The 26900-nt window shown below is 33.4% G+C and overlaps 1 protein-coding gene across 1 annotated transcript in view; it reads left to right on the top strand.

Annotated features, from left to right (window-relative positions):
- LOC149065463 (voltage-dependent calcium channel type A subunit alpha-1-like) overlaps positions 1–26900 on the top strand; it is a 426448-nt gene that overhangs the window by 295846 nt on the left and 103702 nt on the right. Inside the window, exons 30-33 of the mRNA XM_089253992.1 lie at positions 424–507; positions 9323–9439; positions 16012–16077; positions 19459–19550. Of these exons, the coding sequence (XP_089110118.1) occupies positions 424–507; positions 9323–9439; positions 16012–16077; positions 19459–19550 (359 nt within the window). The remainder of the gene's footprint in view (positions 1–423; positions 508–9322; positions 9440–16011; positions 16078–19458; positions 19551–26900) is intronic.

The following is a 26900-nucleotide window of genomic DNA, read 5'->3' on the forward strand; positions in this document are numbered from 1 at the left end:
TTTTTGACACATTTAGAGAAGTTAAAATAATTCAAATTTGTTCCATGGGGGGGGGGGGAGTTATTGTTATTGCAAACTAAAAAATTATATTATTTCAGACATTTTGTCTGTGTTTAAAAAACATGCTTTTACATAAATTTTCAGATTCCTAAACTATTTTTTTATGAAAGTGTTTGATTAGTGTAAATTTCTGCATATGAGACACAAAAACAAAAAAAAATCATAGTATGTCATTTTCATACATTATTATTATGGTGTTATTAGCATATCACATGCAGCATAAAATAGATTTAGCCCTTTGAATTTGACGTTAAGTTCAGTAGAAAATTTTCATAAAACATCCAGTGATATTTATGTATTGATAATATCTGATGCTGCAATCTTATTACATTATTTTTTCTTTACATATTTGAATGAGCATAGAATTTCTTCAAAGACCCTTGGAATACTTTTGATTTCATAACTGTTATAGGGAGTGTGATTGATGCTCTAGTTGTTGAAATTGGAGTAAGTATACATTTTGAAAAATTTTATCTAATATATTTATATATATCTAGTAGAAAAATACATCATATGTGGGAAAAAAGAAGTAAAAAATGATGAAAGATGAGAATAAAAAATAGATTTTGGTATCATGAAAGTGCTTGTACTGCTCACTTGTTTTTTCCAAAAAGTATACACAGTAATAAAATTTATAAGAGACTTCAAAGGAAAAAACAAAAATGAGACTACAGAAAAGATATTTTGAACCAATACTAAGATCGTTATCAGGTTAAACCCTTTGCATGGTTCAAATTAAAATAGGCATTTCTGGTAGGTGGTCTTCTAGGCAGGCGAGACAAAAAATACATTAGAAAAAAAAACATATTTGAAAAATATTTTTTCTATAATAATTTTTTATCTTGAATCTTTCATCTAGATCTTTGAAAATCTTGTGAACATGTGCAGTTAAACTTTGGTTTATGAGCATAATTCGTTCCATGAATGTGCTCATAATCCAAAACACTTGTATATCAAACCAAACTTCCTCATAGGAAATAATGGAAACTAAAATAAACTTATCTGTCTCAGCCACGATTCTTCTCAAAGATAAATACAGGTAGATTCATTTTCTATTATTATATTTTTATTCATTTCATACAGGCAGCTAGAGTATATATTTTCACAATAATACCAAAGACTAAGAGCTTTCATTTTAGAATTTCTGCTTGCATTAACACCCAACACAAGATGGAGCGATAGTCTTTTATGGCCACTGCTGTGGTAGTTGAGTGATGGATTTGCTTTGTGAGGACCTTTGTTTGAACCCCACCATTGTCACAGTGGTGGTCAGCTGAAGTTGGTTTTCTGTGGTTCCCAAATTTAAGCTACAAATGCAAGTCAATCTCCCTGTTAAAAATTATCGCTACAGAGAGTAACAGGCCTTTCTACAACGATACAATTATTCAAACATTACACTTCACTCCACTCATAATTATAAAAATTGATGGTAGATGACAGAACTACACATAACAAGCATTACACAGAAACAAACTTCATGTTAGGTTCACAACACAAACACGTACATTCCACCATGTACCAATTCGTTAGAAGTTCTGCAGAGGAATATGGATGAGGAGCATGTATGGTTTAGTAGTAGTAATATTTCATAGCCTTGTGCTATGAATGTCACTCCCGTAGTCAGAGTGATATCTTAACAAATGGGGCCCAAATAAAACAAGGACACTGAAACTATTGAAGGGTTTCATTAATACACATATGCATACGATATACACTCATTGCCATAAAAATTTGCGCACCAAGAAATAATTGTGGGATCGAAACGAAAGTTGGCTTGAAGGTACATGTCGGGCAGATATGCAAATGATTAGAGATGCAGCGTGATTGCGCATTGTGTAATGCCACTAGAGGGCGTTGAACTTCGTTCTCCTTGGAGTATAAAACAGGTAAGCAGAGCTTGCTGGAGTGTATTTAATCGTTTGCAAAGGAAATGCTGAGGTAGACATGCCGTTTCGCCGCCGTCGAAGACCATATGAGCAGTTGTCAGAGTTTGATAGGGGAAGAATCATCGGGATGATGGAAGCTGGGTGGTCAGCTCGGCGAGTAGCTCGTCAACTAGGCCGTTCTGATTTTACTGTGAGGAAGTGTTGGGACCAGTGGACAGAAGAGACGTCATTTACACGGCGAACAGGTTCAGGACGCCCTCGACAGACCAGTCATCGAGAAGACCATCACATCATCCGAAACGCACGTTTAGAGCCAACTGCCTCATTGGCCGCTATCCAGACACAGGCAGCAGCTTCACTACGGGACCCTGTGTCTTCCCGAACCATCGCAAGGCACCTGGCTGAAGGACATCTGGTATCGCGGTGCCCATTACGTGTGCTGCCAATGACACCCATCCACCTCCGTTTGGAGTGGTGTCGAGCACGACGGGATTGGACTGCAACGGAATGGAACCAGGTCATCTTCAGCGACGAATCGAGATTCAACTTGAGCAGTGATGACAATCGTGTTCGTGTGTGGAGGCCCCGTGGTGAACGCTTCAATCCTGCCTTCTCTTTACAGTGACACACCGCTCCCACAGCTGGTGTCATGGTATGGGGTGCCATTGCTTACGATACACAGTCACCCCTAACAGACCCCCAAGTCCCCCCCCTCGCTACGCCCTTGACCCCTAATATTGATCCATGGCACAATGACAGCCCAGCGGTACGTCCATAACATCCTTCAGCCACATGTGTTGCCACTCATGGCAGGGCTCCCAGGAGCCATTTTTCAACAAGACAATGCTAGGCCACACCCAGCAAGGATGTCACAAGACTGCCTCCGCCACATTACCACCCTTCCCTGGCCTGCTCTATCCCCAGATTTGTCACCAATCGAGCATATCTGGGATCATTTGGGATGGCAAGTTGGACACCCTACGAGGTTGGTCGAACTAGAAGCGCATTTACAGCAACTGTGGAACGAGATGTCTCAGGACATCATACGGAACTTGTATGCCTCGATGCCCGCTCGTATCACATTGTGCATTCGCGCTAGAAGGGGTACTAAACTACTTTAGTACCAACAGAGTACTAAAACTTCTGTTCATCTGTACTTTTTTCTGCAATAAATGATCCTTTTTCTTGGATTTTCTAATCACTTACTTATATCAACATAGTACTTACATGTGTAAAATTTCGTTTCATTTTGACGACTTCTTCTGGGTGCGCAAATTTTTATGGCAATGAGTGTATTTTTCTATTTGGTCTTTCATTAAGGTAACAAAAAAATGGAGCCATGAAAAATAATGGAGCTGCCCCTTAACTTATTAAGATGGTTCAGCAAGAGAAAATAAACTATTGGCCCATTAGTTGTGATCATATGGCATTCTACAGACAAGGAGAATACAAAACCACATATGGACTAGTGCTCCTATAGGAATCTTTGGTACTACTTGTATTTGTGAGAAATATCTTGTTTATGCAGTCAAAATCTGCCAAAACGAAAATAACGGACCAACAAGATCCACATGCACATGGGGAAAATGCTCACCGGTAACAGGAAAATCACTTAGTGCACTAGTCGAATGACTGTTTATTTTAGGCTTTTGACAGGAAAGACAACTTTTACACCACTGAGCACAATCTCCAGCAAGGGAAGGCCAGATAAATATGTCTTGAATTAATTGGACATACTGTTGACCAAATTCCTGGATGGGATAATCCATGTACTATCAGGAATACATCCTTGCAAAATGCAGGTGATGTCTTTGAGAACTCTTTTCCAGCTTTTGTTGGAAGCATGAGTCAGTGGATTATAGTCAGTGAGAATTATGAATGAACAGCCTTTAAGCATGCATTAAAAATATCAAACTGAAGCATATAGGAAGCAAAGAGTTCCCTATCATAAGCACTATAATGACACTGTTGGTGTGAGTTTCGGTAAAAAGAAAACAAGGGGTTGCCATGAATTTTCGACAAATTAGTGCAAAGCTCTACCAAAAGCAACATAGGAGGCATCAACATTGAGCTTTAACAGAGCTGAAGGTACAGGGGGAGCCAACAATGCTGCCTCTGTGCTATTTCAGTTTTACATACCTCAAAAGCTTCAGAGGTTTTGGTTGTCCAGTGTATTGGAATTTTGTCACCCTTTTTTATACCTTTTAAGTAATTATTCAAAGGAGCTTGAGTGACAAAGCAGCATTTGGAATGAATCCACGATAAAAGTTGTCAGTTGCCAAAAAACGTCTTAGCTCTAAAATAGTGTCAGGTTTAGGAAATTTTTTTATAATTGAAGCCTTTTCAGGCAGTGATTTAATTCCATCTGCAGATACTAAATATCCAAGAAACTGGACTTTGATTTTCTGAACATACACTTATTAGCATGTATGACAACATCATAATCAGAAAAACACTGAAATTATATTTTAAGGTGTTTTCAAAATGTTCCATTTCATCTTTAGAAAAAACAAAAACATATCATCAATATAACTGTGGCAAAAATGAAGACCCCTCAAAACCTGATGACCATTTGACCAGTATTACACAGTCCAAATGTCATAGTTGTAAATTCAAAAGACCAAATGGCATAATGAGTGTCATTTTTGGTACATCATCAGGGTGAATAGAAATTTGATTATATACCCTGGCCAGATCAATGGCAGAAATTTTTTTTTACCATGAAGATCATATTTGAATTTTTGAATGTGTTTGACTTAACTTATTTAATCTATATGACAAAGTCAAGACCGTAGGACTTGGGGGTCTGGTCCACTCCCTGAAATATGAGAAAATGACCGAAAAAAGGAAAAAAGATGGCTAAATATATTGTTCTATCACTTTTGTCCCCCTCCCCGAAATGGAAGTTGTTCCCCCCCTAACAAAATTTCTGGCTACAAGCCTGACCAAAGCGGTACTATTCAACCTGTGATAATCCCCACATGGCTGCCATTCACCAGAGCGTTTGGGAACCATGTGTAGCCACAAACGGTTTCTGTAATAATTCAGTCAAATTGTTTTTGAGAGATTTTCAATTTCTCAGGTGAGAGACATCTTGGTTTACAATAAGTAGGAGGACACGAGTTTGAATATGATGAACTACATCATGAAAAATAGTTCTGTACTTGAGTGATGGCCCAATGATAATGGGAAATTTTGACAAAAGTCCATGAAAATCAACATCATTAATCATTGTTGTTATTAAAATTGTAAGGGCAAAATGAAATCCCATCCTACATGTCATAGTGCTGTCAATTAAATAGGTTTTATTAAAATCTACAAGAATTTTTAAATGTTTCAGAAAATCTACACCTAAACTTGCTCAATTTACAAAAGCTAAAACAAAAATCTACAAAAAATTGACATTGTAAACGAATGGCGACGGTCATAATTTTTTGTTCAAACGTTGAAATTTTTGCTGCCATTAGTGGCAAAAAGAGCAAAATCACGAGCTGGTTTTTTGAGACCAAAATGGGGCAAAACTGGTTTACAGCACCAGTATCAACAGGACTCTCCAGGTCCGGCGCCGCACTCATATCAACAGGAAAACTAGTCCCTGTATTACGATCATGAAATGAACAAAAAGGGACTTTGCTCAGGTCTAACATCGTTTATTGCTGCTAAGGATGAGCCACTGCGTTTTCTGAATTTAGTTTATTTGAATTTTGAGATTGGGGATCGCTGAACTGACAAAAGCCACTACATTTTTTAGCTTTAGTGTTAAAATTAAAATAATACCAACACAATTATTTTTCTAAAAACTATCTATTTCGATATCACCCCCACCCAAATGAGCACTGTAATCTAGATACTTTACTTTCAAGCTCTTCAATTCTAGCAATTAAGGCACTTATTTCTGAATTAGGCAAGACACTAGTGCATGTGCCTACTACACCAAACACAAACTCCGGCCATATCACTGTATTGCAATTTACTGCCATTAATGAAATGGGTTGGAAATGTAGGTGCATGTGACTGAGGACACCTCTATTCTGCCAGCCATAATAGCTAATTTAGATAAATCTTGATCGCTTATGGACAAAATTTATTGCGTATTGTGGGGTAATATATTACAAATATATTTGCAACCACAATTTTTTTAACACTTCGTCTCTGAAGCTTTTACCAGCCAGATTTTGCATATCGATTAACAATATAAAGGTATTCCATCACCAAGATCTAATTCTTGGAACAATTTATGCAAATGGCGAGTTTCAGAATTGGCAAACTAGGTGATGATTCTATTTTTTAGACTATCACACATATATTCAACGGGTGGATTTTGCAACAAATCATTAACCATGTGTAGAAGCTCTAGCTCAAGGGCAGAGACAAGGCAATGAAACTTAGTTGACTCATTACAGTTATACCAGAAACTTTAAACAACGATTCCAACTGGTAAAAAATACAGATTTTGATTTGCATGCCAAAGAAGCTGTGGTCTAAAAGCTAATTTTGCCTTTTCAAAAATCTTATCATTTTGATTATTTGCCATCATAATTCAAAAAATAGATATTTACTATGTATAAACTTAAATGCAAATATATTCAAATGCGTTAAATATTTATCTAAACATCCAAATAAATCTTATGTAATTATGATGCATTCACAAAAAAGTTTTAGGGAGCAGATTGATACGGTAATAGTAACAAAAATAAAAATGTCCACATGATTTGGTGGTCGAGTGGTTATAGTGACGGAATCGCGATGCAAGGATCCAGGTTCAAACCCCACATTGGTGGTCGGCTGAAGTTGGTTTTCTGTTGTTCCCAACTTCAAGGTGCAAATGCGAGCCGATCTCCCCGTTAAAAAGTCTCGCCACAGAGAGCAACAGTCCTACAACGATAAATCATTCGATCATAACACTTCACTCATAGTTAGAAAAACTGGTGGCAGATGGCAGCACTACGCATAACAAGCATTACAGAGAAACAAAAAACTTCACGTCAGGTTTCACTACACGTACACGCACATTCCCGCATGTACCGATTCGTTGGGGGTTCCGCGGGGGGGGGGTGCATGTGGGGTGTGGCTGTAGTAGGTAGGTCCTCCAAAAAAATTTCTCGGGGATCCATGATGTTCTTAAGTCAGCCACCTCGTTGGGCAATTTGCCTGTTGTGGCGTTGTATTTGTATTTGTAATGATCTACTCAATTGGCTGCAGCACAACAGGGGAAAAGCACTCACATGGTTAATGATGGCATGATTGATGTTGCAGAACAAATCAAAATGTTTTCACAATTGCAGATTGACAATTCACAAAAATGAAATGAGGCGAATGCATGAAAAAAATGAATATAATTATAAGAAAATTATAATTTTTCCTTGGTGCGGTAGCCAAGGTAGATAAGATACTCGCTTGAAATACCAAAGGATGTTTAGAGATGTCAGGAGTTCAGGGCCGGCGCCAGGCAGCCACCTAGGGTGGCATGTTTACATTGGCAACATTTTTTATGACAGACTAGCAAAAATACCCGGTGCTTCAGAGTTTTCTTCAATTACTGGGACGATTGAAAAGTGACAAACCATTATAAAGGAATAAACTTTTATATATAATACTGGCAGCCTCAAAGAAGTAACAAACCTCTGTAAAGGCATGTGCATGTCTGAAAAGCATTGTTAGGGAACCATGGTAACCAAAGTAATTATTCTGAAAGTGGTTGTTAGGGCTCAGGAACCATTATCAATAGGAGGAATGTTACTTCAGGTGCCTACAAAATATCAAAAAGTTTTTCTCATTTTTGGCAGGAAATGATACCATTAAGAATATTTCATATTTTCATAAAAGATAGTTGATGACGTAAGCATTGTCCAAACCCTCCTCACCCCCTTGTCATCAAAAGTCAGCAAATCGGAACCCCCATCAATGTTGATGTAATACTTGAATGATCCCTAATTGCAATGTCTTTGGTCTCCTGTTTTGTTTCTTTTTGTAACATCTTTGGAAGTTTTTGGAACTTTCCTTTCATATTTACCAAAAAAACAGACCTTAGGATTTTTCTTTTTTTTTTTCAAAATCTTTTGAAAACATTTTAAGATATTTTCTCCCATCGACTGCTTGCTAGGATTTCATAAACCAGCTTCAAAAACAACCACTGCATCTTAGCATGGCCGATATTAGCCAGATACCTTATTTTTGGTGAACCACAGTCATTGAGAACCTTTTCTTTCTGATACATTTTCAAGTTGTAATCCACATCTGTTAGCATTTCTTTTACTTCTACAGTGGATTGAACTAAGTCATCTTTATACCCATATTCTAGGGGGCTCTAGATCATAGATCAATGGTTCTCAACCTTTGGAAGCCAGCGGATTGGTTGATTTATTTTTTGTGAGTGAAAGGCCCGGTCATACACATGACTAATGGAAAATAAATGAGGAAAAAACTATGAACAAAAAACAACTTGAAACAATAAATCACTCATGGGCTGGTTTGAGTGATGGCAGGACCGCAACTAGGGGGGGAGCAGGCGGGTCTTGTACCTCGGGCGCTGGACCAGAGGGGGTGCCAATTTCATTCTCAAACCTTACCTTCAACATTACAAGGGGGCGCGAAAATGTGCACTTGTCCCAGGTGACCAAGCATCTAGTTGCGGCCCTGAGTGATGGTAGGGCCCGGTGGTTGAGAAACACTGCTCTAGATCAAACTGAAAAAGGGTGGCTCTAGGCTGTATAACCTACGCGGACGCACGGAGAACTGAATCAGGAGTGAAAGAGAAAAATAATTTTAAAAATTTAAAAAATTAAATTTAAAAATAGAAAAAAATGTTTTATGAAAAATTTCATACTACGGGCATACTGAATCGAGTGAATCACAGAGAAATCCGTGATTTTGGATGCATTTCATCAGGCTGGGAATACAGCAGCGAATTTTCAGGGTTATTTTACTGGAGCAGTTTATATGCCAGAGGGGTACCGAAACTAATTGTAATATCTTCACTTTCGAAATGAACTTGTAAAGCCAGACATTTGTTTAAGGTGAAATGGCAGTTGCAGTTTGTATGAAAATAATCTGATCCTTTTCACCTCAGAATTTCTCCATACAAAAAATACAGCGAGTTACAAGGCTTTCCAACCAAAGGTGATGGTTCTGTCTTCTGTGGTCCTTAATGGTGGTTCCAAATTATTTGAAAATGCTCTAGACATGCATGCAAATATGCAATTGACATTTATTTTCTGCATTGTTTCCTGTTTTTTATTTTTTTTAACTGTTGTATGAGTTTACTATGAATCTAAAAGTTTATAGTCATATGCTGCTGAGGTTACATAAATAATGAAATGTAATTTGTAATTAATACAATATAATTGCAGCTTTCAACATTGATATTTTTTTTTTAGGTGAATTTTTTCAATGTTGGTTTTCTTAGACTTTTTCGTGCTGCTCGCCTTATAAAACTCCTGCGCCAGGGTTATACAATCAGGATATTGCTCTGGACTTTCATTCAGTCATTTAAGGTACAGTTTTTTATTTTAATTAATCTTACAAAATTTGAATAAACATGCACAAGTGTATGTATATTTTAAAGATTCAAGCAGAACCACTTTCTTTTTTCATGATATCATAACACACAGTTCTTTTGCTGTTCTGCAAAATGCTAAATACATGCAGTTTTGATTCTCAGAGATAAATCATTTTATTAGGGACTTATCCGAATAAGCATTAGTGTTTTAAGAGGAAAAACACTTCCAAAAAGTCAAATTTTAAAAAAGTTTCACTTCTTCACATTCATATATAGTAATACCCTATTTGAGCTTACTGAGTTGCATGATTTTGGAATTATTTGATTTTTTGTTAAAAATGCACATATGTGAAATTCAAGCATAATTGCAGGATTATTGAACTTCGATTCATGGCTGAAATTTGGTTTTTTTTGCCTCTCTAAACATGAGCAGACCATTTCTTTTGATAAGTCAAGGTGTTATCAAACATTCAAAGTGTTTAACACATGACTTTCATTTGCACAGGTCTTAGCTTTGAGAGTGGAAATACAGATTTTAATAGTCATTTTCACCAGACTGGATTGCAGTCACAACACAAGTTAAATTTATGAAGCTCCATAGAATACCATAGCATAACAGTCAGAGTAAAAAAGAAAAAGACAGGTGTTCTTCCTAAAATTTGATCCCAATTAACAAATATTTATATGCATTTCTATGGAAAACTGTAACCCAATAGCACACTTTTGACTTATACGATTGTCGCCGATCCCACCTATCACATAACTTCAAGGTATTACTGTATATATATATATATATATAATATATCCTAAAAAAAGTAAAAGTACCCATACACATTCGAGAAAATTACCCATGATTATGTTTGAAAGGTCTATGTGGTACATCAACCTCTGAGTTTTTTGATCTCCAAAGAAGTTATACCGCCACAATAAACAGAATAGAAATATCAAATTACCCAGATATGAATGCAAATGTCAGAATAAACTCCATTTTGTGTTCAGCCTCAAATCTTTTCCTTTCCTTAAAGCAGTGGTTCTCAACCTTTTCTGACTCGCAGAGCCCTTTTCAATGTATAATTTCTATGGCAGAGCCTTTTTCAACTCGAGGAGCCCTTTGTAGTATATTATTTATATGGCGGTACCCTTTAGGCCTCTTTTTTTTTGTTTGTTTATCAAATTTGTTGATTTATTTTATTATCCTTAAGTGCACACGGAGCCCCGGTTGAGAAGGAAAGAGCACAAAGATAGACCTGCATTATGAAATGATTGATAGGTTGGGTAAATGTTTTTTGAGTACTTTCTCGGAAGGTTGTTTTTATTTATTTTTTCATTGTATATTACACAATTTTCACCTTCCTTTAAATGCAAATATTCATATTGACAATTTAACTTGAGAATGATTTATGGGGATAATATATATATATATATATGAACTGACCAGATGGTTTATCATTAGGGCTAGGATTTTTATGACCTAAAAACTACTAGAAAATGTTCCATAAAAAATGTATTTATGCCCTTACAGAACTATAAAGATGATCTATAAAGTAAAAAAATGACCTAAATTTTCAGTTTTGGTAACATTGATTTTAGCAAAATAATGTGAGGGTGAAGAGTATTAATACAATTAAAACTATTTTAAACTATCAATGCAAATGAATCTTGTCAAGACAAATTTGCTCAATATAATTTTGGGCTACATACAAAAAAAAAATTTAGTATTTTTCACATTGAAATGATCAAATCACTGTTTTGTTATTAAATATGAAATTAGGGGAGTATAAAATATTTTATGTATTTTTCTGCTTTGTTGTTACGAGATTTGACTGTATTTTGTTGTGCGTTTCAGCATTGATGTACTGCTGTGCAGCAAATATCTGTTCCCCACAACCTTAATATCACATACTTTGCAATGATATCTAGTAAATTTCGATATCTGATCATTTGTTAGAATTTTATGAATTTTTAGAATTTTAAAAAAGGTGCAAATTTTAAAAATCTGAATTCAACATTTTTTTTTTAAATACTTCCCATGGGTTAATTTCTAAATCTGAGATTCAATTTACTCACGCATATGGTAAGTAAACATTTCTGCAAAATTTCATAATTTTCAGGATGAGCAATCATTTTTTTTAATCTCACAGATAAATTCAAAATCTGCAATCTGAGAAAATCGTAACAACAATGGCATAAAAATTTGAAAAGTTAATAAAGTGAGTGTTTAATTTTCTCACACACGAGGGGAAATTTTTTTTTTCGCTTTCTCGATTTTTCTTTAAGGCTATACCATTGCTTATCAGTTTCGAAACCACCAAGTTATACGATTGGTGTATGTTTGGTGAATTTGGCGGGATTATGAAGTGACGTAATCAACTTTTAAAGCTTTACAACTAATTAATTATGGGTCAAATCAAAAAACTGAAAAACTTTTTTTATTAGTTTTTCACAAGGAATCACGTGTGCAATTATTGTTTTTGGATATTTCTAGGATTTTATATATTTCATTACTTTTGTGTAATACAGAATTTTTCCATTATTTTAATACTTATTCTACTATTTATTTGGATTATTTTCACATTTTTCTGCAGTATTTTGCATATTTCCATATTGTCAATAATAAAGTAATTATTTTTTCCTGACCATCCCATTTTTTACTGTGAGTCTTATAGCAAATTGAGAAAAAAAAGGGTTGATCTTGATGTTCAGGATAACTGTACATTTGTCCTAATGATAATACCTATTCTTTCTTATCCGTTTCTTTAAAGTGGAGATGCAATGTTCAAGATCAGACCAGTTGTACACTAGTTTTATCGTCAAGGTTGCCTGGTGATCCCTCAAATTTAAATTGTTATTTGTGAATTCCAAATTTATTCACAGAATCTAAAAAAACCTAATATCATGGAAAAGGTTTCTGTACCAAGGCTGTATAAATATTCTTAAAAAATTTCAGAATTTTTGGTGCAGTAGTTTTTTTTCTAATCCTAACAGATGAGCTCACACACACACATACACACAAAAACTGTGCAATTTAAGAAAATCATGTTCAAAGTGTTTTTTCTTATTCATGTGTTGGCACTATAATTCATTATTTTTTTACTTTATTTAGAAAAAACAAATTTACCTGATGACATGAAATATTTTCATTTGAATGAAATATTTTTTAAATCCATGTTTGAAAAATTGATTTCAGGGGTCATGACACCCCTTATAGGAATAAAGTATCACTAACAATTTTGAGATGAGTATTTTTTGAAGTTGCAATTTAAAAGTTTTGAAAGATTTACATTTTGTATCGCGGCTTTTGATTTTAATTGTGCACCATAATCAAATTGATTAGCACAATAAGCTTGTTTAATGAAATCAATCACAGTTACAACAAGCCTAAATGAAGCCTAAGAAATACAATTTTAAATTTTTACGGCATCTCATTTAAGTTATGAGTGTCTGTATGACACAATACTCAAAATCATGAGTGACTTAAGCAAGGGTGCAAGGGGTGTGGTGCACCTGGGTGGCAAGTTGTAAGGGGTGGCAGAATAAACTTTAGTTAAGACCCTAAAATCTAACTCAGTAAAATTCACATGACATCACACTTTTTGAGTCATACCTCGACAACGGAAACATTGAGAAAATAGACGCAGGGTCTCTGACCGTAATACCAGAAACAAGAATGTAAGCTATCGGAAGAGCTTGAGATAAAATCTGTACTCGTGCTGGATTCTTGCCTATTGCTCCCCCATAGCTCCTATATCATGTGTAAGGGCCCCTGGGCTAGAATCTTTAGTGGGACACAAGCCAGATTTTCTATGAGGTCCCTTCTACAGTTAACTTATACAGCAAAACCTCGATAAGTCGTCACTGCAAGTTATCGAAAAATTATGACGACTTAAGCGTAGTGCCGTCAGTTTCAATGTGCAATGTCGTGAAAATTGTATAAATTTAAAGTAATATGAAATTTATTAAAGTATGAATCAAAATAACAATATATTAATAAAATTTATAGATCGCGAAAGAAAAAATAATAGCAATTTTTTACCTTTTTATCTCCTATTACTTGAATTATTGTGGTAAAATGTACTGTACACTTTGATTAATACTAGTAATTTTTAATTTAGACTATCAGAGAAACTGTTAGTCTAAAGATTTAAGTAGCTTTAAGTAGCTATAAGTAGCTTTTCTTCATAATAGAACTCTCTATTACACATTAATTTTACATAGACATCAAATTTAATTTTAGTATTTTAATTCTTCATCAGTAGTTCATGATACAACTACAAAGTAATCTTGAACACTTTTGACTTGGTGGAGGATCCCTGGGCAGGGAAAATTAAACAAAAGACCTCAACTTGGGAAAGAATGTCTAATTTTTTTCAACAAAGATATTTTGTTTAAATTTCAAGCCCTAAATTAGTAGAACCCATGCTTTCTATGATTATTATCCGTACCCGTTGCACTTCGACTTGATTAATTTGATTCTTCGATATACATAATTTTTGATTTCCTTGCACTATGTGTAATCTTTTACGTATCGATAAATTTTGGTTTTGCCAGAGATGCCCTGGTCCTCCTCCCTGGGGGGGGGGGCGAAGTGCTTACGTTGCTTCTTGCGACAGAGTTTGGGTGCCTCGCGGTTTCTCCAGTAGAGCCCATGCAGAAATGAGATCTAGCTTGAACAGTCCCCAACGTTCCAAAAACCTTAGTCGGCAAATGAACTTCCCCAGAGTAACTTTCGTTACTTAAACTGTTCCGTTTGGGTATATAGGATTTTATGGGGACTTTTAAGCATATGGCAATGCTGTTAACAAGCTCTTTTTTTAATGGGAGCCATAAAAATAGTCTGTTTCACTTTCTCAATTTTTTTCATAGTGATGAGTTAACAAAATATACAAGAAAATGAAGTAAAATTAAATGCTCAACACTGAATTATGAAAAAGATGTAATTTTTATAACACACCCCTAAAAAATATTAAGCTACAAAATACAAACTATTCTGATTAATATTAACTAACTAGCTATCATATACTAACTCTATAGCTATGAGGCTTTTCAAATAGATGTCATAATCATCATCAGCATCACTCTGAGGGACAAGCACTGGATAATGCCCATAGGGATCAATGTTAAAATTGTAGATTTTAACGTAGAAATGCGGAAATTTATTGCATTTTCCACCACATCAGTAATTTTAAAAATTGAATGAAATTTTCGATTTTTGAAATATTGAGTTTGCTTAGAGATATGAAGCCCAGAAAATTAAATATAAAATAATGAGCCAGACCCACTTTCAAGGTGGATATCCATGCAATAACATTGATTTCAACTTTTTATTTGAATCTTCTTAAGCACAAAAATGAGAATTAATGTCTCCATATTGTCTTATAATATCCAATTGCATCAATCCATATAGTTTAGGATGTTATGAAATTAATTATGGGCCCATATAAATTATATTGAATAAATTCTGCAGCTTTAATCAAGCATTTTTTGAAGCAAAAACAGGCAGATCAATAACTTGAACTTAAAAAAAAAAAAAATTCGAAATATCTTGCTCCCATTAAAAAGAAAAAAACAATTCATTTCTATGTTTTTTTACTTCAGATTTGTTTCTTTCATGAGTCACGCAGGAAGTCGCCATATTGGTTACCTTGTATGTCCCTCAAGAAAAAGGGGAATATGTGATCCAAAAAGCCTCATTGGGCCCAAAGCAAAATAACAGGAAGTATTCTTGAAATTAACAAGAATACCTGGATAAAAAATTCTTCACCGTTTGCTAACAACAACGCCCAAATCACCCAAGAAAAGTATATCAAAGAAGCAGGAAAAACTCAAATAGCAAAATTCACAACAGATTGTGCCACTATACTAACAAAGAAGAACAATAGTGTTCCAACTAAAAACAGAAAGGCTCTACTTTTTCCAAGAGTTTGTCTGAAAATGTGCAATTCCTTTTCAGCATGATGGAGATTCATCTTATTCACTTATATCTTATCACCATGTTCACTGACCATATTCCTGTGCATTTTGCAGCATGCTGGAAAACCTGTATGTTCTGACATGCCTGAGAAATCTAACCACTTTTTTTTCAGAACTTCACTCTCTTCAGTCTGAAGAGTGTTACAGTTGTAGTTTTCTTAAAAAAAAAATTTTTTTAATCTTCTTAATAATCCTTTTATGTGGGTATTTAAAATTAAGCTCTTCTAAATGTGACTAATCTTTACAATACAATTTGACTTGAAAGAGTTTTCTTGGAATAACGTTCACAAAAAGAATGCAATGATGGGTTCATTAAAAGGATGTTCAGTACCCATGGAAAACCTTCAGCAATTTACACATATTTTTTCAAGGTGATCAAAAATAGTACTCGATTTTCACATCAACTTGGGTATCGAATGAGCCCAACTTGACATTTAACACTGATTGACATATTTTTAGATTTGCTCAGCTATTTTCTATATTGGTGTTACCTTGATTCATTTCTAAAAAGAATCATTTGTAAAATCTTTTTAATTAATGGTTCTGTATCTAGAAAAAAACTAAGATTAACTTGAAGAATCATGTGTTTGTTTCCAGGCTCTGCCTTATGTATGCCTTCTCATTGCCATGTTATTCTTCATCTATGCCATAATTGGAATGCAGGTAGGTTCTTTTCTAACTTCAACCATGCTATGTCATAGTTTTGTGTATATATATACACACATACATATTTTTTCAAATTCATCATTGTATTATACTTTATTCCTACTATTATTCGTATTATTTTTTTATCATATGTATCTGTTGTATTCTCTTCAGTGCTGAATTTCCAGCTGATAGAAAAGTACTGATATTATCTTGATATTTCAATGATTATGCAACTAATTCATATGTGCCATATTTAATGTCTTTAAAAATAGCTTGTTTTACATAAGTTACACATTACAAGCAATACTAAATGCAAATAGAAAAACAAGAGATATCCTATTTGTGCTAGTTTTCTACGAGCAAAATGATTTTTTTCTTTCAGCTGTTTTAGAGTTTATCTGTATCTGGAATCCCTTATTATTTTGTTGTTTTCCATGGTTGAATCAAGGGTTTTACACAAGTTATTTTAAACACCTACATATTTTTAACAAAATGTATACTTCAAAATTAGTTTTTGAATCAGTGTTAAAACCAATTTTTTCCTTTAAAAAACATGACATAAAGACACAAAAGCACTAGCCTGAAAGGAAGAACAACCATGATTCATTATCTTATTAAGATGCATTGTCTATATATAAGATGGATAAACTATGTAAATTTATTTATGATGTGTATGTTACTTTATACACACTTCTTTTTATTCTTATATGCACCGTGTTTCATTTTTTTACTTATTTCTACTGTAAAGTATCATTTGCAAATTAGACTTAACTTCCAAGTTTTTCTGTTATGTAGCATAATAGTACAATGTAATCAGTATTAATATGTTGTTTACATTTTATACTTATTATCAAGGGCATCAGCATCAAAACAGATTTTGAAGTAGGATGATACGTAAATGAAAAAAAACGAAAATATTAATATATAAGACAAAAAATCATGAAAATCATTCATCAAACATTATGAAAATTAAAAATAAATATAATATAGCCTTCCAACATCATACAGTAGAACTTCAATTATTTGGGAGTGGATTACCCAGGAAACAGATTGCCCAGAGTACAAAAATTTCAAAACCTCACTGAAGATGAAGGAGAGTCAAGCATGAAATTTTTCTACAGCTAATGTATGGTTGAGCAAAGTATAGTGAGTAGTACAGTCAAATATTCAGGGATCAACAGAAAACCTACAGCTAAATATACTGTTGGTTAAAAGTATCATGTTAGTGAATTTGTTAAACTACAGAAGAGATGAAGAATTTGACAAGAGGATGAGTTACTGAAGCATTGATCAATTTATTGGAATGTTACTGCGTTTCATCTAATATATTTGGGACCATTTCAGAAAAATTTCGATTTCTAGAAAAAAAGTACACACTTTAAATCTCTTGCATTTTGAATTCATGTTTGAAGAGAGTTGTACGTGGATGGTGTCCTAAAAATTAAAAAAAATTGTTGTTAAGATATTAAAGGTAGGGGTCTTGTATTTCTCAGCTACAGACTTTCTCTTATGATTTTGATCTCTTCTTGTTTCATTAATGATTTTTTTTTCTTTCAAATCTAAAACTTTAAACTTTACTTTTGCTCTGACATCTTTGGAAAATCTATGGGCAGTCATGATTTGTACTAAGGTTTGAACACTGTGCACACACACTAATGATTGGTGTTGAAATGGTGATTGTGAAGAGATCAAACATGCAACAAATGATGGTTTTATTGCATCTATAGTTTATAGTTGTGAATATTTTCTATAGTTTTGGGCAAAGGGATTCTTTTTGATTAATCTATTGTTTCTTACTCAGATAAATGCTGTCTTTCTTTTCTTCATCTGTTACCCAAAAACTTTCATTTGAAGGAGTAAAGGTTTTTTCTGGGGTCACAGGAAAAATTTTGTCTTAAACAAATATCAACTTGACTTATCATGTATCAACTGTATTTGGTTATTAGAAGAGAGCATTGTTATTGAAGTCATGCTTGTTTAGATTATTCAGTCATTTTGCACAAACAGTAGTTTTAATCATGAAAATAGAAAAGCAAAAAAAGAAAGAAAAATAGAAAACAATAATTACCAGCAATGATTTCTAACGAAGCCCTTTTTTATGCTTTACTTGCAGCCAAGACCTTCAACTTGAAGGGACCCCAGAAAAAAAAAATGTAGGCATTTAGAACCTCCTATAAATAGGTTCAAGGATGCTTATAAGTAAATATATACATACAGATTAAATTTAGAGGATAAGTTTATGATCTGCACTTGTGTGTGTGTGATGTTGCAGGATCAGCCCAGTTTCTGCAGTAACTAAAACAAAACGTAATTGTATAAATAAGTTTTTTGTGTATTTGTTTTTTCTTTAATTTAAATTGTGATTTTTTGATACGAATAACATGAGGATATACACTTAATATGCATTTATAAGCAATTTATTTCACACGATTGTTCTTGAGTTTAAGTGGTTTAATTCTAGTTAAAACATAAGAGACTAAAACACATAATTACGCAAAGAGCAAGAAAGTGTAGAGCATTGCTACACAGTTCCCTATGAATAAAAATGAATAATAATAATAAAGAATGATTTTGATTACTGTGTTATGTGTTACAACTTATTTTTTATTACTGGTAGTTTTTCGTTGTTTTTGGTTATCCATGTTTCTTTTCCCCACCACTGCCCCAGATAATCAAGGTTCTACTGTAAATGACAAAACATGTATTTAAATAATCATTTCTTTCCAAGCAAACTCGCTATATGAAACACACTATTATGATTATTTTTCTGAAGCTACATAATAATGTCATTCATGAGATCTTTACAATGTAATAGTTACATGAATCAGAACAGCAAGATAGTTTCTTATTTTAAGAAATAAAACTTTACCTACCAAATTTAATACAATACTTACTACATAGAAATGATTTCTAGAATTTTTAACATAATAAAACATGTTTGAAGTATTGTGTGGGCCATATTTGTGTAAATACTCCTCATATCAGTTTACCACATCATTAGAATGTTCAATATTTGATAGCTGCTGTGCAAAACAAAAAATTATATAGTTATTCCATGACAGTTGGTGTCTATCAGATCAATGTAAAAACATTTTTCTCAGTCTCAATACTGTGTTATTTGGTATCTAAAAATATTATATTATCCTGATGTGATGTGAACTTTATAATCATGATTGTGTATAGCCAGAAGGAAGTCTAAGAAGGTGCTCGCTGATAATTTTCTGTGTAAAGTTAATAGTTCTCTGGTTTTTCATCCTTATTTTTTTTAGTTCTCAGTGGCTTTCATTGAGAATTTTAACAAGCAGATCTTGTTTGACTTACATTCTGGTGATTTCTGTCTTGCCCCACTTGGAGTTGAAAAAGCAAATTTCTATTCATTCTTGGACCCTCTCTCAGGTGTTCGGCAATATCCACCTTGACCCTGACTCAGAAATCAATCGTCACAACAACTTCCAAACGTTTGTTCAATCACTAATACTGTTGTTTAGGTGAGTTTAATTAAGTTAATGTAAGTGCAGTAAGCATTTTGCTCTTTTCTCATTCCATTTTCACTCAAGAAGAAACCTATTCATTTTCTAATTAATACTCTAGCTGTAGAGTACATACAAAAAGAAAGGAATTTATTCAAAAATGAGGATCCAAATATCTAGAATGGATGATTATGATATGTTTATATATTAATTCCAAAGGGAAAATCATAGATGAAAAAATAGACATAAAGGTAATTCAAAAACTAGAGTTCATTTTTTAAGTAAAGCACCCAATTAAAATATGTATAAATAATATGAAATATCATGGAGGACATAAAAAGTATAAAAAAGAAAATTAATTTTCGTGGGTCTCCATATATAATATCATTCTTCTCACAAAAGTAATTTTTATAGAGCTTTCTGTGTTTGTTCTATTTCATATTTTTCAAGAATATGAAATATTGTTACGATAACTCAAACAAAAAATATTTAACAATTAATATTATTTCGTTACATTTTCTCACCATTTCACAATTGTATGATAAATTGTTCTAAAGTTCTCTTTAAACTATCATTTTTCTTTAAAAATCTATTCAAAGAATGCATTTAATCTCATATATTTAATATTTCCTTTAAATATGTTTTTATTATACTAATAAAAATGATTTGCCCAAATAATATCCTTCATTTTGTTTTAAAAAATGTATAGAATAATTTTTTAAACAAAATTACAGAAATTAGCAAAATGCTTACTGCGATTAAACAATTTTTAGCTTACCCTTTTTTTTATAGTCAGCCTGCCTCTTTGCCTGCCTTTATCGCACCTTATCTTCTAGACTATTTAGGGTACATCTTTATAGTATTAGCTGTAGAATTTAGTGCTTCTGATTGCATCGTACACTATATTTCCCTTGCGTCTTTTGATATCTTACTCCCTTTAGAATAGTATTTTTCATGAATGTTGTATCTCACATATACTAGTAAGTTTTTTAGTATGTTTACTCACTTCATTCATTACTCTCTTAACTAACTTACAAATCAGTTTTTGTATGATCCATTGTAAAAAATGTTATATGAAGCTTTAACAATGGTCAATCAAATCTTTTCATTTTCTTCTAGCATATACATAGCACATTAGCTTTTCCAATTATTCTGATATGAGGATTTTCACTGCTCAAAAATTTATTATTGCATGAGATATTACTATACACATTTTTTCAAACTCTACCTTTTCTCTTTCTTATTTTTCAAGTGTTTTTGTTTATAAGCATATTCTAAAAAGCTTGAGTGATTAATTGCTTCACCAGTATTGAATATCATTTATATTATTGTGATTTACATATTATGTTGTACTGGGTATGGCTTTTCAAAGTACTCTTATATGTTTCTAAAGTATGAATCTGTTTTTTTAGTATTATTCATATATCATCTAAAAGATACTGTCACAAATAAAACCTTAAAAATTGCCTCCATGTTATGAGTTTGATTAAAGTAAAACTAAAATTAGTAGAATTGATGATTATGAATCAATTCTGGTGGCTAAGTGTTTAATTCCTTATTTGGGTCACCAAACTCAGTTCCAAAAGTTTGAACATGCAAAATTTTCGATGCCCAAACCCAGTTTCGGCATGAGAAAAATCAATTGTTTTCTTACTGTGAAGGCCGGATTAAGTTGCTTTAATTGTAAATAGACATTTCACCAATTACCCGTGACATTTATTTGAGCAGATTGCACCAAAATTAGAAAAGAATTTTCCTGTCCGGAAAAAAAAAAATAATGATTTCACACTATTTATTTTTTTACATAACTACAGAGTGTCCCAATAGGTATATAATATCCGATTTTTACAAATTCTGATGGAGATTATTGAGAATAGCATTTAGATATGTAATATGGGAGGATGGTCTCCAAATATAGCATACACTGTCTAATTATGCAATTAACTACACATTACATGAATCATATTTTCAGATATATTCAGAAACTTCTCTTACATATCAAAATGCTCATTTCAATGATCTCTAACAGAATCTGCATAAATCTGATGCTGCGTACTCATTGAGACACTCTAGGCATTTCCTTCAAAATTAGTTTTTTTACAAACAAAGTATAATAATATATATAAAATATGAGTTAATAAAATATCCTTTTTCTAACCTTTTTATTGATTTATTGAATAAAATGAAACAGGAAAAGAAATTACCCATTTTTAGTGTATATTTCTGAAATAAATTTCACAGGAAAAGGGTTAATAGACAAATATATTTGTAATAGTGAAATGGAATGTCTACAGTTGTCAGTCAAACATTTTTACAAAACAAGAAGTTTGAATTTTCCTTTGGACTGCAAAGTCACTTTTGCCTACTATCATTTCTTCTATTCAATCTATAATTTATTACTGATTTTGCTCTCATAATATGATTTAACAATAGAATCAATAAGGAATGACTTTGTTATTCCCAGAATTAGCTGTACAAATTTAATATCCAAATTTTATTCTGAATTATAATCATTGCGATTTGATCTTGCACTTCTTTCCAGTATATGTTACTATATCAGCAAGTGATGCAGTGTATGATTTTGTAAAACCCATTCATTCTCCCCCCCCCCCAATTTAATAATTTCATTTAACAGTTTAAACAAATATAGTGACAGAATTGCAACAGACAGAATTGCAAATATATTTTGTACATTGATCAAGTTACTACATCATACAGAATTTGAAGAAGAAAAAATGAAATCAACGGCATCTTATAATCAAAGTGCACATATCTATTTATGAATTTTCTAGTTTTTGCTGTTCTTAATTACAGACAATAAATGAACAGATCAGAGAAATTAAAGTAGCTTAAAAAATTAGTTCAATCATAGCTACTGATAGTGATCAATTTTAATTATTTGTTTATGTTTTTTGAAGTGGTTTTTCTTGTGATTTTAAAGTATATGATTGAAAGAATTTTTGCAGTTTGTATAGGAAAGATAAGAAAATCAAAGCTACTGCAATATCTATTGATAATTATGAATAATTATTTTCTTAGGAATAGATAAATATTTTTTTTTTACGTTGGTATAATTGTTTGAAATTACATTAAGTATTTTGATATGTTGCATTTTAAATTGCTTTTGTATATTTCTATAAAAAATCATCTTATTAATTAATGTGTTTTATTTCACTAAAATATTTGTTGGAATCCAATACACTTTATCCTCCCTCATTTTCTCATTAAAAAGTTGATTATCTTAATAACGACATTTTTGACTAATTTGTTACAAAAGCTGAAGAAAAGTATCACAAAAAATTATTCCTGGTGTGCCATGACATTAAAAACTTGAAAATCCCTGTTAAACATTAACACTGTCAATATAAAATGCAGTAATTTAAAAATGTGCCTTACTCTCATGATGCTTATCTGGTGGATAATTTTGAATTGAATCCACTCAATTAAGAGATTTCTTTCATAGTTCCAACAGATAAATTTCGTTCCAGTCTTTATGGATACAAAATGCAAATAATGATATACATATAAGAAATTGAAGAATTAAAATATAATTCAATACAAGTAAGTGTATTTTTAAAATGGTTGTTACTTTATAAAAGTAACTTTCATAGAAATTCGTCAAATATTGCTATCTGTTTCTGCATTTTGTATATTATGCATTAGGCAAAATGAATAGAAATTTTTAGGGTCAATTCTTTTGGCCATGCCATAGAATTTGTTCACATCGAACAGGTTTCTGTCTTTTTTATGTTCCACCTTAAGACAGTTTTACTGTATGAGTATTGAGGAGTGCCTCAGAATAGGAGTTTTGAAAACCAGTCATCTTTTTCAAAATCATGTGTAACATACTTGTATATGAAGCTGCAGTATTTTTACCGAAACTTTTTTCTTTCTCTGGTTACTCTTCTTTCTAGTTAAAGCTTATATATATTCCATTGGTTCATTTACAAAAATTTATGGTACGTAAAATAAATATTATCATCAATGAAGTGCAGGAGCTCATCTAGGTAGCTGAGAAGCAAAAGGGTTATAAAGGTAATTCAATGCATTTATAAGAATTTGTCTTGAATGTACCTTAATGACAAATGCATCTGGGGGGAAAAAACGTTTTCACATTGTCTACTCATCCAAAACAACTGTACACTAGAATGCAAATATATTTTGTATTTTTTCTCCCCAGGGCCGTAGTGTGCTTTATCGGGGCCTCAGGGTAGACTTTTCCTTGGGGCCCCTCTTTAAAGGGTTATTATTATGCAAAACAAATGTAAACTTTTGTGGGGCCCAGAGGCAGAGCCCCAGTTTCCGCAGCCTAGTGATGTGGCATTGCTTCTCCCCATCTGTATAATTTTTTTCCCAATTTGTTTTTACTGAAAGTTGAAAGAAAATTCAAATTCAAATTTTTCCATTCATATAAGAATATAGTGCCTTCACTTCTCTCACTTGAAACTTAATACCAATAGAAATGAATGTTCTATCATTTTGATAGTTAAATCTTTCTTTTCACATTGATTGTTCTGAAAAAAACAATATTATTCTGTTGATAGTTTTCCAAACTTGCAATGCTTTTCACTCATTTTTAATCAGCTTTGCCTTTACCTGTGGGCAGAGACATGGGGTGGCATGGGGCCTCCCCCATCATCAAAGCTGAAGCCAACTGATCTAATGTATATGTGTATACAGGGTGAACCCGACCTATTCTGCCAAACAAAAGGAGGGAGGAGGGTGATAGACGATCCCATGTGGATCATGAAACACCCCACCAATCTAGTCCTATCTCAAACCATTTTTGAGTTATGGTGGATAATCAATTATTGAAAAAAAGTGTCAAGTTTGAAAAAAAAATCAAAATTTGTGAAGTTTCTAGAAAACCAACATGTAAACTAAGTACATATTTAGAAAGAACAGAAAAAATTCTAATAAGATGACACCATTTTATTGAAATATCTATATTCATTAACAAGCTTTAGGCGCTGAAAAATTGGCAACATCTAAAATCAGATTTACGCCAAATTCTTTGACTGTCAGTTCTGCAAACACCCTTCTAGCTACAATCTGTCAAATTTACCAAATATTTGCGCATTCTACTAGCTTTCAAAAGAGCTTATAATGAGCCATATCAGAGTTCTGGTTCAGGAAAATTCAGCCTTTTGTTTGCAAGATCTTCTTTGCCATTCGCCCAAGTAGAGGTTTGACGAACATTCAGGAAATGAAACTATGGTGGATGAAAACCATGGCCTCCACATCCTGTAGCGGGGCCCCTAGGCTGGGATCTTTTGCGGGCCCCTCGGTCAGACTTTTAACGGGCCCCTTCTGTAATTAATTTATAGTGTGAAAAAGCAAAAGATTATGAGAACTGTCCTGGGCCCCAGGGCTAGAGCCCTGTCAGCCCCCCCTATGGGGGGGCCATGATGAAAACGTATGTAAATCCATATATATCAGATATGCAGATGTGCTCCAGGCTTTCTGCATGCGTATTCTACTCACAGGTACAAAAACAGCAAGTCAATCTACCTTAGAAAGCATAAGACAATCATCATCTTTGATATTTAATGCTGTTTATTGCATTAGCTCGGTTGATTTTTTTTTCTTTCGTGCTGCGTTCACTTGCTTTCTTTTATTTTCTACATCACATGTTTTTCTTACATTGTTATGAATTTACCAAGTTGGTTCTTTTTCTGTTGCGTTTTTTTTTCCTTTTATTTCTGAATTGTATTTTCGATTTCAGTCATTAGAGGGATCAAATAGTTATACCTTGTAACCTGTAAACGATTATGAGTCATTTTATGAATGAAGATTATGTAGATAGATATGCATTTAATTTATGGATTTTGTAATGGTAACTTTTGGAGAGCCAAGAAAGTGTACCATCTGCATCACTCACATTGTTATGTGCTCAACCATGCTGTATTTGCAGCGATTCACCAAAGACTTAGAGAGACTGATTCATTTAGTAAGGCATATGAAAAGGGCTAAGATCGCCACTCTGTCACTGTCTAGGAGTTTGTACTTGACTAAGTGGAGGAAGAGCAAAGTGTTACAGTTCATGCTTACTTGGGAGAGAAGGTGAAATTTCACAAAAAAGAGTGATGAATGTTTTGCAGAAAAACCAGTATACCACCCACACCATTTCACAGTAGTACAAGAATTACGGTGCTCAGACTTATAAAAGCAGGTAACATTTTGCCATTGGCTGTTAGAGTGAGATATTGTGAAGAACACCATTTCCTGAGATCACTTATCTGTGCATCTACTTTGGACAGATGAGTCACTTTTCACTCGAGATGGCATATTAAATTTACATAATTGTCATCATTACGCTCAACAAAATCCCTTTGTAACACGAAACTCATTGTTACAAACACGGTTCAGCTTGAATGTTTGGCTTGGAGTGGTTGGAGATATCTTGATAGGTGCACATGTGTTCCAAGATCATCTGACAAGCGATACATATCTGGAGTCTCTGGAGCATCATCTGCCGGAATTACTTGATGTCATACCTGCACCCTGCACCGCAATGAGCAGAAATCGTTTTCCAACATGATGGAGGGCCTGCACATTTTTCACACGTCCTTTGGCAAGGACATAGCAAGGGAGGACAACATCATAATCAGAAAAACATTGAAATTATATTTTAAGGTGTATTTTCAAAATGTTCCATTTCATCTTTAGAAAAAACAAAAACATATCATCAATATAACTGTGGCAAAAATGAAGACCCCTCAAAACCTGATGACCATTTGACCAGTATTACACAGTCCAAATGTCATAGTTGTAAATTCAAAAGACCAAATGGCATAATGAGTGTCATTTTTGGTACATCATCAGGGTGAATAGAAATTTGATTATAAACTCTGGCCAGATCAATGGCAGAAATTTTTTTTTACCATGAAGATCATATTTGAAGTCTTGAATGTGTGGGGCCTAACTTATTTAATCTATCAGCCAAAGTGTCAAGGATGTAGCACTTGGGGGTCTGGTCCACTCCCTGAAATATGAGAAAATGACCGAAACAGGGAGAAAGATGACCAAATCTATTATTCTATCACTTTCGTTTTCCCCCAAATTAAAGTGCCCCTGAACGAAATTTCTGGCTATGCCCCCTGTCCTTTGGGACTTCCTGGCTGAGCAGTATCCATGATGGATTGGTCGTAAAAGGCCAATTTTTCAGCCACCTAGATCGCCAGATCTGACTCATTTAGACTTCTTTGTTTGGGGTTTCCTGAAGCAAGAGGTTTACCATACAGAAGTTAACAGTTTTTAAGATTTAACAGCTGTCTCGATGATGCTATAGTGAAACTAAGGGGTGAGCTCTCGCTAGGAGCTACTGTGGTTTCAGTTTGTAAATGGGCAAGGGTATGCATTAGGCGT

The sequence above is a fragment of the Pholcus phalangioides genome, unplaced genomic scaffold, assembly GCF_987345545.1.
Source record: "Pholcus phalangioides strain wild (caught in Gottingen) unplaced genomic scaffold, Ppha-v1.0 ptg000039l_1, whole genome shotgun sequence".
Taxonomy (NCBI): domain Eukaryota; kingdom Metazoa; phylum Arthropoda; class Arachnida; order Araneae; family Pholcidae; genus Pholcus; species Pholcus phalangioides.